General features: G+C 42.3%; 1 protein-coding gene across 3 annotated transcripts; it reads right to left on the bottom strand.

The window, feature by feature from the left end:
- Positions 1 to 1,189: 1,189 nt before the first annotated feature.
- MDM2 (MDM2 proto-oncogene) lies at positions 1,190 to 16,843 on the bottom strand. 3 transcript variants are annotated; one of them, XM_062016567.1, is made up of 11 exons: positions 16,735 to 16,843; positions 16,065 to 16,137; positions 14,285 to 14,359; positions 13,800 to 13,933; positions 13,617 to 13,666; positions 12,382 to 12,449; positions 12,138 to 12,231; positions 9,443 to 9,600; positions 8,348 to 8,503; positions 6,805 to 6,882; positions 1,190 to 5,352 (listed from the first exon to the last, which is right to left on the bottom strand). In XM_062016567.1, exons 2-11 carry the CDS (start codon positions 16,131 to 16,133, stop codon positions 4,795 to 4,797), a joined length of 1,440 nt encoding a protein of 479 aa, XP_061872551.1. In that variant the 5' UTR covers positions 16,134 to 16,137; positions 16,735 to 16,843; the 3' UTR covers positions 1,190 to 4,794. The 3 variants fall into 3 exon arrangements, with proteins under 3 accessions (XP_061872551.1, XP_061872540.1, XP_061872548.1); XM_062016556.1 differs by having other exon boundaries at positions 9,443 to 9,603; XM_062016564.1 differs by lacking the exon at positions 16,735 to 16,843 and adding an exon at positions 16,264 to 16,451 and having other exon boundaries at positions 9,443 to 9,603.
- Positions 16,844 to 19,557: the final 2,714 nt, after the last annotated feature.

Here is a 19,557-nt window from a genome sequence, read left to right on the forward strand (position 1 = left end):
AAATCGTTGCTTTTAAGTGCAATCCACTGTTAAATGATACCTTAAATCCAGATTTCGTGGTGGGATTTACTGTGTTTTGCTTTCATTGGCTGTGTGGCCTCTAAGCAGCAGTAAGATGATGCCGTGCCCGCCTTGGGCAGGCGCTGGACGAGTGGGCAGGTTTGCTGGGGGAGGTGTTGGGGCAGGCTGGGCCCAGCCAGGAGAGCTGCTGCTCCAGCACTGCACTGCCCAGGAACACGCATGGCCTGGGCCAAGTACAAATGTGCTGCCAAATGCACTTTATGGGGGTGACCCTATGGCAGGGGCAATCCTGCAGCCTCCCTCCAGCACCTGTTCAACCCCTGTCCCAGGGGACGAGCACTGCAATGCTCCCTTGTGAGGCTGAGTGTTGCACAAAGAAATGTCGCATCTCCCTGGTACAACTGTTGCCGTGCTGTGTGTGGGGCACATTCACAGGCCGAGTAAATGAACTGCTTTCAAACTGGAAACTCTTACTTCTCAAGTTACGCCCCAACACAACAGCAACTTTAAATCAAAGACAGGGAAGTCAAGTTCTTCATGCCTATCCTCTATTTCTTCAGTTTTGTTATGCTTCCAATAATTTTCTCATGTCTCTTTTGTAAGAACATAATTTTCAGAGATAGTTATTCTTGTTGATGCTTCCTACAAGAACTGGGTTTTCCCTCATGTTAGTCTTTAAAGGGGAAAACCTGCCTGAAGTCTTGTACGTGGCTTCATACCCACCCAGACATTTCAGAGACAGTGATGTCTAAACAAATTTACAGCAAACACAACTTGGTGATAAAAACCTTACCACACTGCCACGATAAATGAAACACTTTTCATCAAATAACATTTCATGGCATTTTTACCCTTTCTAAGGCACCCTCAACCACCCTTCCCTGTGCTGCACAACTGAGCAACAGCATCTGCCAGCCAGCTGATTCTGCTTTGGCTGTGCAAGATTCTTAAAGGACAAAAGCAGCAAACTGCATAACTAATATATCTTAAGACTCAGTACTAAGGGTTCTCAAATACTTCAATATTCATCACTTCTAGCCTTTTTGAGCAACATCAGACTCTGAAATGAAGCAATTTTGCCACCTGTCTCGAGTACTTTACCTGCACTTTGCATCCTTGGGTCAAGAGTTGAATTTCTATTCTAATAAAGAGCCACACAGTGAAAAAGTCAAGCTTGATCAGAAAGTAGGTTTATTGTACTTTATAAAACAGAATAAATGTGAGTTCTTGGAGCGGTTGTACACAGCTATTGTCTACCTGAAGAGCCCAATGGAACAGAGTAAGGCCATTACAGAGAATCATGTACTGTCACATTTTGCCAGCACCTGGCCATCCCTTTAATGCCCTTGGTTGTATTCAAAGGCAAAAGTGAACCTCACTTCTTGCAAATTAACCTCTCGGTGCACCTCTGACCCTACCACCACCCAAAGCACTCAGCCAGCCTCTTGGCTGTACTCAGACATCCAAAAGCACTCCAAAGGAAAACAAACATCATCAAAATATTTTCACTCTGCTACTGTTGCACTAGCGTCCACCTCTATTTAATAAATGTTCAGTTTCAACACAGAAGTCATTTTAAGGGAAGGAAAAACACCAACGGAGCCATAAACCTTGCTCTGCCTGCCTTAGTCTGAAAACTATCTGAATATTTCTCTTTATTTTAAAGCTACAATTCCTTAAATATTTCTTTCATGACTGTGAGTTACTAAGTATGCATGTTTATGTATTTACACACGTACCCATAGACTAATTCAATAAATTAAAGCTCAAACCCCTAACTGTAAGCATATTTACAAACTGAAATAAATTAAAGATCAAAATCTGTGCGACGTATAAATATGAATCTCAAAGACCTCACCAGGCAACAACTGCCAACTACTAAAACCTCCCTGACGTTTGTGCTGCTGCCCCAGGCCAGAAATGTGTCTGCAGGCCAGAAGGAAGGAAGGGGGTGACAAGCCCAGGCTGGCCACTCCCTGCCCTACATGTGCTGAACACGGTGGGGTGGCGGCACAGGGGCAGACCCAAAGATTTCAGCCTTTTGGACTGAAAACCAGACCCTGGGCTGGCGCTGGGGCAGCAGTGTGGAGTTGACAGTGTCACCCACACCCCAAAGCCTGGGCACGTGCTTGCAGGCCCCAGCCTCTCTGGTGGGAATGAGAGTAGGCACCACCATTCACCACTCCTATATGAGTGAGGTGGGCCCCAAATCAACCACAGCTGGGAGTTCTACTAGAAGTTAATAACATTAATACAGAAAATGTAACTCAAACCAAAGAATTGCTCACAGGAGTTTGGCCACAGATGCGGAAATCAAAATGGCCCACGGCCTCAGCATTGTGTGGAGTGGTGGGTATTTCCAGGGCTGTTCTCCACAGCAGAGGCCGTGCCAGGGAAGTACCATTTCAGCTCACAAGCAGGAAAATTCACCGTGCCGCATACTCTGCTTATCTCTTGCAAAACCAGAAAGTGCTTCTGGGAGATGAAATAGTTTTTGAAGGTGGTTGTGAACAGCGAGGACTGCTCTGACCACACGTGCCTGAGAACTGAAATAGGTTATTTCAGTACCATGATCACTTGAGCGGCCTGACTGGAAGAGAACACCAAGAGCAGGATAGTCCTAGGCCAGCCATCACTAAGAGAAGGCATCAACAGATGAGGGGTTTTTTTGTCATCAGCACTGGTCTCGGCCAGGCACATCTACAATCCCCACAGCTGCAGGTTTCCGACCCCAGCTACAAGCACTTGTTTGGTTGCAACCTGCAGGTTTAATGGAAGAGTCTCTGCAAATCAAAATCAAATCAAAGAAAAAATTAGGAAAAATAAATAGGAAGCCATGTGGATTAAGGCAGGTGGCCATCTATTACCAGCATCTCTACTTGAGAATTTTAAATATCTGACCAAAGCACTTCCCTATTTTGGGCTAAAGGATTATCAAATCCCACAAAACCCACTTCAAAAAATTCCAGCCCCCTACTGTAGCTTTACAAATTGCAATGGGTAAGCAAGCAAGAATTTCAAGAAACATCCACAACTGGAGTTTATGTTTTGTTTAGTTGAATTGTGGTAAAACTTCAGAGATATTACTACCTTTTGGGAGTGTTTTTTGAAAATTAGTTCAAATGTACAAACAAAACACATCTGACCCCAGTAGCCAAGTTTTATCCAGACAGGTACAGGTAACAACCAAGGGTACACAGAGCTTCTCCTGCACAGCTTTATCTCCTTTCCCTGAGCACTTCCCCTGCAAACCCCAGCTTGCACCCCCTTCATGGCAGAAGAACAAGTCCAGCTCTGACAGATGGTAACTGTAGCAGTAGAAGCCTTTGTCCTAGCCCAGAGGCACTCCCAGCCCATTGGGGTAGCTCAGCACGACCCCCACAGTCAGGCTATGTCTCCACTCTTGGCAATCCCCCGACTACTGCATTCCCATTGCAAGTGAGAAGCAACTGCCTGTAAAATTAAAAGGTGCTAAAACCACACAATTCCTCTTGCAAACTAAATAAACACAACTCACTGGCACAGAAAGTCTCCATCTGAAAATCAGCTCAGATCAGTAAACTGACTCTATCCTGAAGATACCCGAGCTTACACCCACACTACCCCCTCTGAAAGCAGCAGGGACTGAGGTGGTTGGCAGACTCCTTCATAAAGGAACTGCTCTGTTTCACACGGCTTCTGATGAAGTAAAGCGAGGAGACGAGAGCCAAAAGCAGGAAAGGATGGATACAGTGAGACCAATTTTAAGTTGGACCAAACACTGCAAGAAATTTTCAGAATTGTTATGACACAAACAGCTAAGTTGGAAGGAGCAGTGAATCTAAAGAACGTCTGTGTGAACGAGAACAGCATAGCTCAGTTGTTTCTGCAGATGGAGGTGGGCTTTTCCTTCCTTCCTGTTTGTTTTCAAGTGAATGCAGTGACCGAGCTGCATGCTCTACTGCTGAAGTAGGAAACAAGTGCAGAAATGTACAACTGTCCCCTAATATTGCCCAACCTCACATTACATAGCATCTCCTTCATTCAGCTTGTCTGTTCAAGGCTTTTCTCATGCTGCTAAAATAATTATTAAGACCAGTAAGGACTTCCAAACCCACAAAGCACTTTAAAAGGTGGTTTCTTGGGATGTTTAAGAGAGAACTGCAAGCCTGACCTTGGAACAATGACTTCTCAGGGAACACAAAGCCCTGAAGTGCACAACACATGCTATAAAAATAGACAACACACAATACCCTTTTCTATTTCCAAAACCTTAAATGATTTTCTATTGCATCTTCTCCCACTTACTTCCTGGTAAGGTCTCCCCTGCAGTTTGGTTACTTGGAAGAATTTCAGTTTTGGGAATAAGGGAGACAAAATTCTGTTTGTTTATTTTATTGACTTCTTCAGAGGGTTCTGATTGAACCTGGTGTCCTTCACCAGCCAACAGATACTGGAATGCTTGGGAAGCAGAACCTTCTCAAGAGGGGGGTTTTAACATGCGTTATTTAATCCATTAAAACAAACGTCACTAAAACAAACACTTGGAGAGGAGGGCAGTTGCAGGGATAGGTTATTTTAACTGCGAGGGACTTAAAACCTCCAAGCTGACTTAGGAATATTGGGCTAACCTCTTAACAGTGCCAGTGCATTTATTTCCACAATTACCTTTCATACCAAATGTAAAGAGTCTCAACATATGAATTCTCCCAATAAGCATACAAAAATAATTTCTTAACTTTCTTAACCAGTACTCTATGAAGTTCTTTCTGTTGCTTTCCAGTCAACATCCATCTAACTAAAATAAGTTAGCACAATCATTTGTATGGGCTGTCTGCACACGGGGCAGGGTTTGTTCCTCTTCTTAAGCTTTCTTGCACACGTGAAGCACGACATGAGGTGTCCTGTTTTGCCATGTACTATGCAGCCATTTTTAGGCCTGCTCTGACAGATGACGCAGGGCTCTATGCTGGTAACAGGCAGGCTGGATTCCACACTTTCCATTTCTCTCTTCTCAGGCTCCTTATAGTCTTCCTGACTGCTACAAAACACGCTGCTGGATGTCGATGGCTGGGAGTAATCCTCGCTTTCCTGGGACTCGGAAATTTGTACTGCTTTATCCTCATTCTCCTCCATAGCTGCTTCTTTCTCTTCAGTCATTTTCACTTTCTTGCAGTCAGGAACATCAAAACCTTCCTCAGGCTGTAGAGGGAGGGAACTTTCTAATTCGCTCTTTTCCAACTTGTCATTCTTTTCCTCTGGGAGCCAGTCCTCACGCAGGGCCCAGCATCTGTGGCAATGTCGCGGAAGCGGAGGATTCATTTCGCTACATTCGGGACACTTCCAATAATCCTTCAGTGAATGAAAGGTTGGAACAGCTTGAGCTACTTGTAACACTTACAATTGAAGTATTCAGTGATTATAAACAATTTGTTACCACCAAAAGAATAGTCACCTTGCCTTAGTCATAATTTTAAAACTCCATTCAGTGACTGGCCCTATTTTTACAGTTCTAGATTTTAAAGACTCTCTGATGTTCTTTCTTTTTGTGAAATAAAATAGAATAATGATTTATTATCTCATGCAAAACTGAAGAAACCAGACCACAAATGTCTTCAGAGAACCTCATGAAAAACTTCCTTTCTGACAAAATGGTCACCATTCCCGTTATTTTCAAGAACAAGACTTCTGAAATGGAACCTACTCAAGACCAACTGGACGGTTACCCCGTGGGATGCTGAGGTGCTGGTGTGCAAAGCAGCCAGGTGAGGGCACTCTGACACAGGAGTCTCAGAGAACAGACAACAGCAGCCATTAAAAAAAAGGGCTGCATCACCCTCTTGGAAGTTACTTCACACACTACTGCTAGTTCACTAAAAATACACCTCAAGACCTTTCCTAGAAATAACGCATGTCACAGGAGGAATAAAAACAAACAAAAAGACATCAAACCAAAGCTTATTTAGAAGAGTTAAGGCACTTTTTGTTCGAGTTCTGAATAACATCAGTGACATCAAAAGCTTCAAAGACCAATTTCAATTCCTAAAAACAACATACAGACATGATTTTCTACATGTAAGCGGTGCTATGTTTTTAGCTGGTGGCTAGCCCTGTATTTCACATGTACATTAAGTCCTTCAGTCCTGTAGAAACTGGAACATTTGAGAGCTTTGAACAGCTCAATTCAAGCTTCAACTGTGAAAAGCAATTATAAATAGAGACACTGTATTTAATTCTAGAGTGAGCCTTTTTTCACACATCTACACACTTTGCCCTAAACCCCAATTCCTGCACTTCAAGAACGGTCTCATAGGACTTACAAAAAGCCTCAAAACCTTTTAATTTTACAGTACTGTTCTGAAAACTTGTTTGGCTTTCACATCTGTATGCTACAGATTCCTTCCTTCAGGTCTGACAATAGAACTAGACACTGTGATTTACAGAAAGAAGTTTTTTAAATCTACATCTCTTTTAAGAATTTTTGTTTTCCATTTTGTGCAAGAAGTCAGATTTACAGTCCAAATCACTTCCTTCCATTAAGTCAGTGAAATTGTAATCTAATGTGTGAGTTATTTCATGGATTAGGAAGTTTGGCAATTTTTAAGAAAATAAATATCAAGGTTCCTTAATAATCACATGTTCAATAACTAAAGTATCGCCCTGGAATCAATCTTTGAGTGTACAAGAAAAAGTCAATTTAGTTCTTTAAAAGCCACTGGTAGCCACAGAATTAATCTATACTCCCTGATCTACTCTGTCAGATCACACAACTTATGACGCTTTGCCAATCAGGGTTTTACTCACAGCTAGAGAAATCTCGGGATCTTCATCAAATGAATCACCATCGCTATCTTCATCCTGGTAAATAGTCAGCTGATATACCTGGTTTAAAGAAAGTGTTGATGTAACTGGGTTTTGGCATCCAATTAAAGATCTGATAGATTTTTACACTGATAAAGATTTTCTGAGAGACTTTTAATTAAATATAAGTAGCGCACATACTTGCTAACATCAATTAACTCCATAAAATCTGATGACTGGGTTTGAGGGCAAAGAGTTCTGTTTACAGTTCTGATTGAGTTTGAAGAAAAAAAACAGACCAGTCAGATAGAAGGTCCCACCCTCCTGGCCTCTCCCATACATGAGAGATGAGGAGCTGCTGGAGTCTGGCAAAGGGCCTCTAAGTTTAGTACGGGACTGGAAAAACCCTCACATGAGGAATGGTTGAGAGTTGTGACCATTTAGCTTCGAGAATAGATGGTTCAGGAGGGTGTGTTATCAATGTGTACAAATACACGACAGGAAGGCATAAGGAAAGAGCCAGGCTCTTCTCAGTCATGTCCAGCAACAGGACAAGAGGCAACAGGCACACAGTAAAAACACAGGAGGTTCTGTCTGTCAGGGGACACTTCCACTGTGAGGGTGACCAAGCACTGGCACAGGTTGCCCTGAGCAGCTGTGGAGCCTCTACCTATTAAAAAGTCATCTGGACACAGCCCTGGGCAACCAATTTTGTCTGAGACAGGGTGAAGGTTAAGATGACTTCCAGAGGCCCCTTCCATCCTCCAGCAGCCTGCAATTCTTAATGCTGCTGTTGAGAGCAGGGACACATCACAGTCCTTTCTTCCTCCAAACCACCGTCTTATCTCAGGTTGCAGTTCTGCAGCAGTATACATCAGAAGAGGCTGAATGGGACTGACTGTAAAGTACCACAATCATACTAGCTCCAGCAAATTCTCCCTCTGGTCCTCAATCTTGAAGTAACACAAAATTTACTAGAAAAAAATGAATCCCATTTCTTTCCTGACATTCCAACTATCTAGACCACTTGAAAATTATGGTAATCTCAATTTTACTGTTTTCTTGTCTCCTCAGGAAAATTTGTGAAACTGTGGTTTTACAAATTTATATTAATGGAGACAAATGACTCAGAAATATCCCTCTGAAAAAAGATACTAGGATAGTTTTCATGATTAAAACTGTTGTCAAAGCTCAACCCATACTTCTAAAACTAAAAATGAAGCTGCCATTGACTCCAACAGCTATTGAGCTGTTATACAATCTGCTACGCAGACCTCTCCAGAGTGCCAGGAGTCTGTTTCAGAGCCTGCATAAAGCCTTAGCACTGCACCAGTTACTGCCCAGTGGGTGTACGCTGGTGACAGGCGTGGAATTTGATTTAATGAATGACTGGCTGCAGTTTGTGATGCAGCACATCCAGTCCTGAAATAAACCAGAAGAGTTACTACTTTCTATTGCAATCTCAACATGGAGTATTCCTCTAAGTCTCTGTCCCACTCTCACTCCTTTCGGTCGAAAAAGAATCTTAAACAAAACAAATAAGTACCTCATCATCTTCATCTGTGAGCTCCTGTCCTTCTTCATTGTGGCTATAATCTTCTGAATAAATAGACTCAACTTCAAACTCTACACTGAATTGGTCTGAAACAGAACTATGCTCAAACCAGTCAGAGTTTTCGCTTAATGAACTTGCATCAAGATCCTGGAAGAGAAGGGAAAAAAGGTACACATTCAACCTCACCAGTCCACATCCATAACCATTACTGTTATAATAGCTTGTAAGATAAACCCAAACAACTCAAGTTTAATTGGCCATGGAAACCATGAGACGAGCTGTCATTAGATACATCTTTTATGAGACACATAAATTTTATGGAAATAGAAAAGTAAAGCTAGATCTGAAAGCCTTTTATTGACTCTGTAGGCTGCAAACAACCTACAGCCAGCTTGCAGACAGCAGCTACTATTTCACAAAGGCTCTCATAAAAAGTGAGAGAACAGATGCAAGATGATGTTGTCTTTTGGCTGCATGTCATTAAATCCTCTGTTCTCATCAACTTAACCTTAATTTGAGACAGTGACTAAACAACTGTAAGATATCAAGAGTGAAGATATAATATTAGTTCTGTCAATTCAGAATACAGTATATGACTAGGAATACCGTTAGCTCTTCACGACTTAACCTAACCCCAGATAATTTGCTTCAGTGTGAAAAAACAGTGAAGGCTTGGAAAAATAATACAGTAGATGATCAGGGCACTGCTATGTAGTTACTAAAGCTGTATCAGAACTACCAGCTACTCTGAATTATGGAGCACCTGCGACTGCTTTTCTTCTCTTAGCGTTCTATGAAATACTTATTTTGAAACACAAAATGTATCTGGCATTTTTTCGATACTGTGTCAAGCAGTAAGAATCTGCTTTTTGAAGAATATTCAAAGTTAATATATTTTCTTAAATTAATATCAGCTTACTCAGCAGACCTACAATAGACCCCACTCCACCCATACACCAACTTTTCTCCTTCAGTCTCTTTTCTTTCCTCAGACACCATCGAAAGCACTGCGGCTTTTAATTGAGAACATGATGATTTAAGATGCGTATGTGCACTTGCGCTATCTGAAAAATCTGTACCACTTACAGGAATGGAAAGAGAATCTGTTGAATCACTGCTATTGCTTCTTTCACGGCACAGACCACTGACTACACACCACGAGAGACTCTCATCAAACGTCAACGAAATGCTGTCTGACTTGTGTCGTTTTCTTCTGTCACTATGCAGATCATCTGAAGAATTTTCTTCTGGGCACATTCAAGAATTTTTGTTACTCCAAAAACATCTATGCAATGTGCAGTTTGAATATTCTTAACAGAAGCTTAAAATATTAATTTACTTATATAGGAATTTAAGAATAACAGTCATTCAGTACTATTTTATGGAGAAAAAAAGTAAAGGCACCAAAAACTGCTTTAAAAACCAGACATGGTAATGCTGAGAAATATGAAAAGCATGAAACATTCCCAAAACCAGTATTTCAGCGAGTGGCTTTCCCCATTTGTCCCATCAGCACAGCTTGTAAATGGCAGTCTCTACATGCAGGAAATAAAATAATTGCAAATTTGGAAGCATTTTTACTCCACACATGGCAGTTTAAATCCCTCCTAACTTAAAGGAATGCAGTTAGGATCTTAATTGTCCCAGGTCCCTCTGCAATCAGTAGACAAAAAGGCACTTTCAGAGGGCTTTTGAGTCCCATCCCAGAATTTGCAGGAAGACAGGAACTAGCTCCTGGGTCACAGGCACACAAAAGATCTCATGCTAAGCAAGATAAATTCAGGTTCAAGTTTAAGACCCATCAATAAAATTGCCAGTTAATTGTTGCACTATTTGCAACTGTGTTTACCTAGAAAATCTTTGCAACAAACCATTATGACTTTCACCACACACTTGCAAGAAAATCTTCAAGGTGTACTATGTAAAAATTGAACCCCAAAAGCATTGTTTTAAGCTGTGCTAAAAATGTATGCTTGGTTTGAAGGCAAAACAATGCTTTTTAAATACAGCACGTTTTGAAACATCCACCTACAGTAGCATAGGGAGTAGGGGGACAGCATTCTAGGGGTAGGTAAGTAAAAATTCAGCTCCACTGCCTTTTAGAGTGCTTGGTAAGAAACAATTGTGTTAAAGAAGGTGTTGTAAAGTCAGTACATAAGTGCAGCGGAGTGAACACTCCCCAAGGGGCCTGACAACATGGTTCAGTTCAGCAGACCCTGGTAAGAGCTGCTGCCCCCCTACAGGTACCCTCTGCACCCACCCTCTATGGCCCAGCTTCTCCCTTGCCTTCCAAAACACATCCTGACAATCCACGAGTCTTCAAGTCTTGAATCTTTCATTGAAAAAGAAAAGAGAACAAAACACTTGTACATACTTTGAGACTTCTCTCACTTTCCCTTGGTGCTTCTTGGCTCAGCCCCTCTCTTTTCTTTTTTTCCGCCCTGAGAGCCCCACCAAATTTGGTGCCCGCAGGCCCAAGGGCTGCTCCTGTCCATCGTTGTCCTCATTTAGTTGTCATGGCTCCATGCTGTACTGATACTGTATCACCACAAGGTTTCTATACACTATATAAGTGGCTCCAAAGGAGCCGCTACCATCCCAATTTAACAAGAATAGTGGTTTAAAAGGAAGATTTCCTATAAATTAGAAAAAAAGTGTATATAAAAACACTATATTAAAAGAACTTTTAAGGTTGTAACAAACTAGTAAGTGGATGCAAAGGCAAGTGTTAATAATCAAACCTACAATAAGCACAACACAGGACCTTATGTGTTCTGGGTCATGCCTAAGTATTACAGGTTATGATGTTTAACCGAGACTTTCCATCCCTTAACCAGTTTTTGTTACAACATTAAAACGTTCTTTTAATTTAGTGCATCCCGCTCAGCAATGCAGCACAGTTTTTGGACCGACTAACAACACAGTGGCCCAAGATGAACACAAAAAAATATTATACAGAAGCTGAAGAACTGAAAAATTGTTCCTGAGCCACTGAAGGAAATTCTATGCAACGACAAAAGGTCATAACTGCCCAGGCAATTACAACCACCAAGTCATGAGGTACCAGAAGTGATGGAACAAACTGAAGTAAGGAATTCCACAGAACAGTATTTCAGTAGAACTGCAGAGAACACTTCCTTTGAAAGTTTATTCAGGTTCATGCTAACCAGTTAGTTATTTGCTAACTATGGAAAGAAACATTCCACTTTTTGAAAATGTATTTGTCAGTGATTACTGAATAACCACAGTAAAGAGAAAGAGGAGACAAACAGGACATTCAAGTCATTGACGTTTTAAAAAGTGCTTAATGAACCTAAACCTATCCAAAATCATCCCATGTTACTACCAGAACTTTGGTGTTTGCCACTAATTCAATGAAAATTGGGTTTAGAAGAGCAAACAAAATGTAAATTTTGTGGCTGTCTCCAGAGAAAACTGAAAGGAATTTGATGAAATCAGTCTACTACAACAAAAGTGTTCTCATCATGAAGACAAGGCAACTGATTAAGTCCTGCTGATGTGAACAAGTTTATAGGCCTGTGGAACAAGTTATTCCATCACCTTACTAACAGTTCTAGGGATCCAGCTGTAACATGATACCGGAGTAATGCAAACAACTGTGTTTTTTTCCAGACTGAACATTTTGTTTTAGATAAGCAGAGAAACATGAATTGTATTGGTCAGCATCTTTCAAAGTCAGTAAGGCAACAGAATGTACTTTTTTTTTTTCCCCCTAAGTGGCCATGCTACTGAAAGGTCTGTGTCATAAATCTGCACATACCAGATTCACTGTGTGTTCTCCTTCTAGAAGATGTAGTTGGTCGGGAAGTCCCGTTTGATGAGGTCTGCTTTTCTTCTGACCCTTGCACAGACTCCTGATTAATAGAAATACTGAGTAAGTCTGAGTGTGAATATGAGGCTAAAGGCTAGAATCAATCACTGTATCTAAACCACAAGAAAACTAAACAGAATGTACGTCTCAGAATCATCACAATCAAAATCTCAGAATCAAAACAAAACCAAACCTTAAGAACATTTTCTTCTGCAAGATGAAAAGTGGCATCATCCTCAGGTGTGTCAGCAAGTGCAGGGCCTGAAACCAAACCAAACCAAAAACTGTAACACGGCACAGTAGAAAAAGCCAATTTCAGGCTCGAAAGTGTAAAGAATGAAAACAACTGAAAGAAGTTTCCCACATACAGTATTTACAAAGTAAATTCTAGACAGAACTTAAAATCCAGACATTTTTCAACAATGGAAAAAACAATCCAGTTCCTTTGCTTTTCAGGTGCATGCAGCACTTTCCCTGTAACGTTACTGAAGCGGGAACATAGGGAGAAAGAGAAAAATAACTGCAAAGTAGCTCAAAATTTTATTACAAAAGCCTTCAAATGAATTCTGTGCACTAGTTGACATTCTGCAGATATTAAAGAGTATATGCAAGAAGTATTTTACACTCTCCAAAGTATGTTTTGCCAGCCATTCACCTTATGGGAACACTGAACTTAAAAGGCATTACTGAACTATCTTTCAAGAAAAGAATTCGAGGGGTAAATTAAGTTTGCAACCTTAACAATATGGGATAATAATGATGACTGCTTCCCAGCCTCAGCAGCTGAACACTTGCCTTTAGGAAGAATCAGAAACAAAGAGTGTCTTCTCATGGATTTAGAATCTAATTTACAAAATTACTTCCATTATTCAACTTCTGGTTTGCTCCTTGTGTTAGTCAAAAATTACAAGTATACTGAGCAGGAAAGATGAGTGTATGTAACAGTTCTCCATTTATGGAGTGGCTATCCACAAAGTGACCACAAAGCAACTAAAGTGTCAATGAGGGTGATGAGTTTTAAATGTATCCCACATTGAGTTTTGAAACTGACAACAGAATCCTAACAGAAACTATGAAAAGTATTTGCCCCGACTTCATTCTTTTTATGTTGTCAAGGGCTTTATCTGTAAGAAACTCAAGCAAGCAGCTAATTTTCAGTTTAGTCCTCTTTGTATTCAGCTCTAACTGTGCTTGTTCTGTTTATAGTCCCATGAAATTACTCAGAAGCTATTCAGATTTTTTTTTTTTCTTCCCCAGGTGTTTGCTTTGATTCACTGGTTGTGATTGCTCTGGGCAGTAGTGTGCAAAGCCAAATTGCTAATTATGGAGAGATCAATGTTATCTGATCGCTACGTGCAAGACACATTAATGTAAGTTATATTTTCTCTACTGTTTCCCAATACAAAAGCTCCTCCTAGACTAGCTTACCTTGTTGATTGATTGCTATCAGATTTCTGGAAATCATTGAATACAGTCTCCTTAGATGGGGACAAAGAAAGAGATGTTGCAAGTTAGCTACATGTAATTATAAATGGGAGCTTACCATCTTCGAAGACGCAAAGAGTTAAAAAAGCCACACGCGTTACGTTCTCCAGAAGAATCCCATTTTACCTGTGTTCTTTTACTGAAAAGCTTGTTACTCCAAATAAATCCCCCAGGAGATCATTTGCACAGTGTACAATATGTTGCTGTTTTTCATCATATAACTGTTTAGACATAATATATTGTCCAAGATAGAATATTACCTGTAAAATAAATGACACACACAGACAATAAATACACAGGCTCTGTTGTTTCAAGTTTAAGAGAAAACACATTAAATTCATTGAGATTTGCCTTTCCCACGTTGTTGCCTCAAACTCCATTGAACTGTGATTTCCATCTACCCATTCCCAAGCACTCTGCTATTCTACTGACCACCAGACACTTTTGTTCAGGTTTTAAGAAACTTGCTAAACACCACCTAACAAGTCAGGAGAACAAAATCAGTATCTTCCAGATAAATTATGAACTGCACTGCCTGCCATTCACCCAAAGCAAAAGAACAATCTATCTGTACTCATTGTAATCTACTTTTACTGATTAAAAGTTCTCACCTCCTTCATAGTAAAAGTGTCCTTTTCTGCACCAGCTAACTTTAACAACTTCAGCAACAGGGGCTTTGGTTTAACCTGAGTGGGGAAGAAAAACAGCATGGACCAATTATTCACCAAAACACCCACTAGTTATATAACGGTTGGCTTCCTCCTCGAGTATTGATCAGATATAAAACCAGACACGTGCAAACCTATCCACATCCAAAATTTTCATATGTCAGAACAGAACTTAATGCAAACCCTATCATACTAAACTTCTCCTATGCTGTACATCTCAGCTCCAACCCCAGTCTTTCACTAGTACATAGATTCCTCAATCTCTTCTCCCCTCCCTTCCCCTTCTGGCCTGAGTAGCATCCTGATCCCATTCACTGCACTGTTCCGCAAATAGCTGTGCCTTTACTAGTGCAGGAGATGAGAACAAGCTGTAGGGATTGCAAAGAAAATGCCTGGAGCGACTGAGAAGTCCCAGTGCAGTATTTTTTAGTATTGTCACTGTAACAATAGTATATTGAGCTAATGAAGCTATAAAAAAAATACAGAAAAGAAACATCTTACAGAAAAGTGTGGCTAAAATATCATAGACAAAGAATAAACATTTAACTTCCCCTAGGCATTTTTGTGTGGGGGCGAGGAGGGGAAGGGACTTCCCTACATTCCACTTTAAATATCTGCCAATGCTAGTATTTTTAGTGCATGAACAAGAGATTAGCAGCAAGAACCACACACACCAAAACATAAATAACAATATAAGTATCAATAAGCTTATGGATAACACCTGGTGACTATTCACCCCTTCTTATCATAAGTGCTGAATTATTTAGAGCATGCGGTATATATTAGTGTTTCATAAAGGAAGTAAGCAGTAATTTATTGAACTAGCAATGACTGTTGAGTAAAGGATGCCAAAGCACAGTTTCAGACCTCTGAATCTACAAATGGTCCTATCAGTTCAGATCTTTTACTCCTCAGCCCTCTCTCCCTGACTCCTGCAAGTATCACGTTCTTCTGCCAAACAGATCTGACAGTAGATGGTAGCAACACATTATGATGACTTAAAGAAGAAACAAGCAAACAAAAATTCAACTTTGAACAATCTGCTGCTCTGCTCCTTTATTTTTTTGAAGTCTTGCTATTGGTCTACACTTTAAAGTTATACCCTTCTACATAAAGTAATCCTGTTCAACCATTATTATACACACATCGTTTTTAACTCTCATCTCAGGTCTAACACATCGGCTTCCATCCTCAGGAAAACTTAAAAGCCATGACAGCAGAACCGTCACTGTATCATGGAAAGCCTGGATACGCAAAGCCATAAACACAAATAAAGATTTAACTTCCTTATGGATTCTGGTAAAACAAAGAAACCGAAAACGCTGAATTCAAAAACCTTCCGTTGAAAAGAGAAAATATTTCACAAACAGTGTACATTTTGCACAATGGGAGATTTCCCACAACTTTTTGGTTATGAACTGTTAACAACTTCTACCCCAAAATACCTCCGATGATCAAATCAGGCTGTAACATACTTTTTTATTACAAGAAAGAAACCATCAAAGGTCTCCAGGAAATAAAGCACAGATATAAACCACCTTCAACACTCAACCACGAACAAGACTTGCTTCACAATTACAGGATCAAAAAGAAATCACCATCACCGGATTTCCTGGCTTTTCTTCAGCCATCCTTCAGTAAGCACAGCGGCTCTTCTGAAGCAGCATATAAAAACCCCTGCAAAAAACCACGAAAAGGTCGCATATCCAACAGAGCTACTCACCAGCGTCTCTTGCTCCGAAGCAGTAACAGCAGAGGCATCCGTGAGGGAGGACATCTTGGTATTGCACATTTGCCTGCAATTAAGGGGAGAGCAATGTCAAAAGGTTGTACACAGCTATACAACCCGGGCTCCCCTTTGCAGAGAGCTCCCTCGGGACATCTGTGCTAGTGTGGCCGCTACCCCGGCGGTGCCTCCTCACCTCGGTGCCCTCGTCCAACCCACACGCCGAGCTCCGGCGGCAGGTGTCTGGACCGAGCTGGGCCGGGCCGGGTCGGGCCTTATATAGCGCTGCCAAGGAGAGGCAAGTCGGGGCTTAGTTCCTTCGCCAGTCGCTGCCCGACATGTCCGAGCATGACCGGGAGCGGCGGCGCTGCCGAGTCACGGCAGGGCGCGGGGGGGCTGGCGCTGACTCACCGCGGCCCACAGAGGCGGGGGAGGCGGCGGCAAGAAACTGCCCCGTCCCCGCGCTTCTCCCGCCCCCCAACCCCCCCCCCCCCCCCGCCCCGCGTGGGCAAAGACGCGCTGCTCTCCTCAGTGCCGCACCGCGAGCCAGGGGCCCCGCCGCGCTTCGCCACTCACTTCGCTCCCTGCACCCACATCGCCACGCGCGAAAACCGATCCCCGAGCACACCCCCCGCTCCCCTCCGCCCGCCCCTGGCCCTCCACGCACCGGCAGCCGCGCCCGCTCCGCTGCTCGGCGCGCGGGGGACCGCGGCCCTACCACGCCGCAGCGCGCCCCGCGCCCAACGCCGCCATTTTAGCCGCCGCGCCGCGCGGCCCGTCGCGCTCCTCAGCGCCCCCTCCCGGCCGCGGGGCAACGGCTGCGCCGCGCGGAGGCAGCGGGGTAACGGCCGCGGTGCGCGCGGGCCTAGGGCGGCGCCTCGCGGGCAGCGGGTGCGGCCGCGCGGGTAGCGCCGGCGCGTCACGGCGAGGGAACCCCGGCGCCAGACACAGCCCCGGCTGGCGCTGAGGGAGCGGCGGGGCCGGAGGCTGCCCGCAGGGTCCTCGCACTATGCTGTATCTACGGCTTCGCCTCTTCTCGCCTGCCGCCCTCCTGTGCTTCACCATCGTTGCTTTACCCCCTCATGACTGTGTTTAGGGCCACTCCACAAAAAACTGTCGCGTTGTGGTAAACAGAACATGTTGTGGCTTGTGGACGTGAAGCGTCGAGGAGACCGGCCTGGAAGAGCGGGGCATGTTGCTAACAAAGCAACAGCCTCAAAGAGGATGAATGTTCCCAGGCCCAAATAAAGCAATTCCTACTTTGATACTGATTGATACTACGCTACTTGATACCGAGAACTTTCTTCCTGATTTCAGTGACACTCAGACACATTAGGCCCTCTGATCTCCTGTTTTGTGAGCTCTGGTTCTGAAACATCAGACCTTTTTTGGGGGATAAACAGCTTTAAGACTTCCGATGGCAACTTTGTACTTCCATAAACCCAGCTGCAGCATATGTTAGTGATAGGAAACTTCTGTATGTCAGTTTATTTCAAGGTTTTATAATAAAGGCAGAGACTCTTCCTCACAGTCCAGATAAATTCAAGGACACAATATGAAAAGTGTTGGTTGCCCAGTAATGACACCTTTTGGTACTAGATTGATTTACAGTGCTTATTTGTGCCTTTTAAGGTTTTTTTTTTCCCCCCCACTGATATTTAGGAAAGGAAACTAGGAGAAAACTTTGCATCCAAAGATAATTGAATGCTGTTGTACCATCCTAAATTCCTGCTGTATATCTTTCTGTAATTTTAAGAGTCTTTTAAGTGCAGGGTATTTGGAAGTATGTTATTTTGATAGGTACTTACTAGTTGCTACACTTCAACTAGAACTGCTTACTTCTTAGTCTGACTCCCTTTTCTAAGTCTCTTCTTTGCCCATAGTGACAATTTGAAATTACATTTGAATAGTGAAGAGATATTTTTAGAGAACATGAGCGCTTCAGATAGTGTTTGAAGATCTGCCGCTAGAGAAGAGTGAGCATAATGCTAATTTTCCATGACAACTAACTTGTCTAAACAAGTAGTGGATAACTGCCTGGGCTTGTCCCTTGGCCAAATATAGATTCTCAGCAACCATGGCACCTTGTAAAAATTCCAGCAATGGTTTAAATCTGGATGTTTGTGTTTTGACGGATTTTCGAGATAAGCTTGTTACCCTTCTAGAGCATAAAGCTCAAGGTCTAGTGAGGGACAGCCAAGGAGCTGCCAGAATTTTGCAAAGCTTGCTCGTCTCCTGATAGCACCAGGGCTTTCAAGGCAAACAGAAATCTGGTTTAAGTGGAATGTCTGACCACCAGTAAAGTCAGATATCAGCCCATTTCCACCCAGTACCCCCACACCTTAGCCAACCAGCCTCATTGTTAGGAGAAATCTGAAATGGCACAAAAATGCAAAATGGAACCAAACGGCCACACACAATTGATGTCACACTGAACAGCAGTCGAAGATGCTCAGTCTTGTCCTGATGTGGCATTAAAACTATTTCATTCCTATACAAAATGCATTTGACTGTGCTGAAGCAAAACAGTGTTTATGTAGTTCTCCCAAAAATATATTGCACTGTTGAGCCTTGCCTTAAGCACAATATCATTTTACTAAGGCTCTGTGGAAATTAAAGTGCTTTTAAAATTAGCAATAAATTGTCTACAGTCTGAGACCCACCAAACTGGTAACTATGACTTTGTTTTTCCCCTTCTCAAATAATAACCACCCTGATACCTTTGAGATTAAATTGGAATTCTTTAAATAATAACCTCCCTTACCGATTCATTAACTCCTCGGGATTGAAAAAAAAGACCAACACCAAAACCCAACAGTTCCTATCGAGAATTTTAATCATTTTTCAAGAACAATTTTATCTCTCCTCTCAAATAGACTAATTTCAAGTAAGGGAAGGCTTCAAGTAGGAAAAGAACAGTGTCTGTGCTTGCTTAGGGAGGTAGGGGATAGTTTCTGACATGCACCCCTTCTGTCTGTCACTATCTTGTCACTAATAGAGCACATGCCATGTCATCAACATGCATTGTTCTTTTCTTATGCTGGATAATTCTAGACAAGTATGATTAAAAAAGTTTGACTTGAAGGGTGGGTAATAGGCTTATATAGCTAGGAGAGCTGACTTCCCCACTGTTTGAAGGTCATAAAAAGAAAAGGAGACATTGTGACAGCAAGACCCCACCTCGCTATTTTATTTATAATGCTACAGAAAATCTCTGGAGGAGATGTAGCCCAGCTGCCTTAACTGGAGATACTTTACATTGTGGTTAACCAATATGGTATGAGACTCTTTTTAATATAAATTCAGATCCAAACTCTGGACATTTCATTTTGTAATGCTTGCAAGTTGAATTCCTGTCCGAGATGGATCTGGTCTACCTAGAGGCGCACATGCCAGAGAAAAGGTGGGTGGCTGGGCTGCAGGGGTGTCCTACTTAAGTGAAGGAATGGACCATTAAAGATTTCCATTTCAGGCTTTTGTTCCTCACTGT

Source organism: Colius striatus, chromosome 1 (assembly GCF_028858725.1).
Source record: "Colius striatus isolate bColStr4 chromosome 1, bColStr4.1.hap1, whole genome shotgun sequence".
Lineage (NCBI taxonomy): Eukaryota > Metazoa > Chordata > Aves > Coliiformes > Coliidae > Colius > Colius striatus.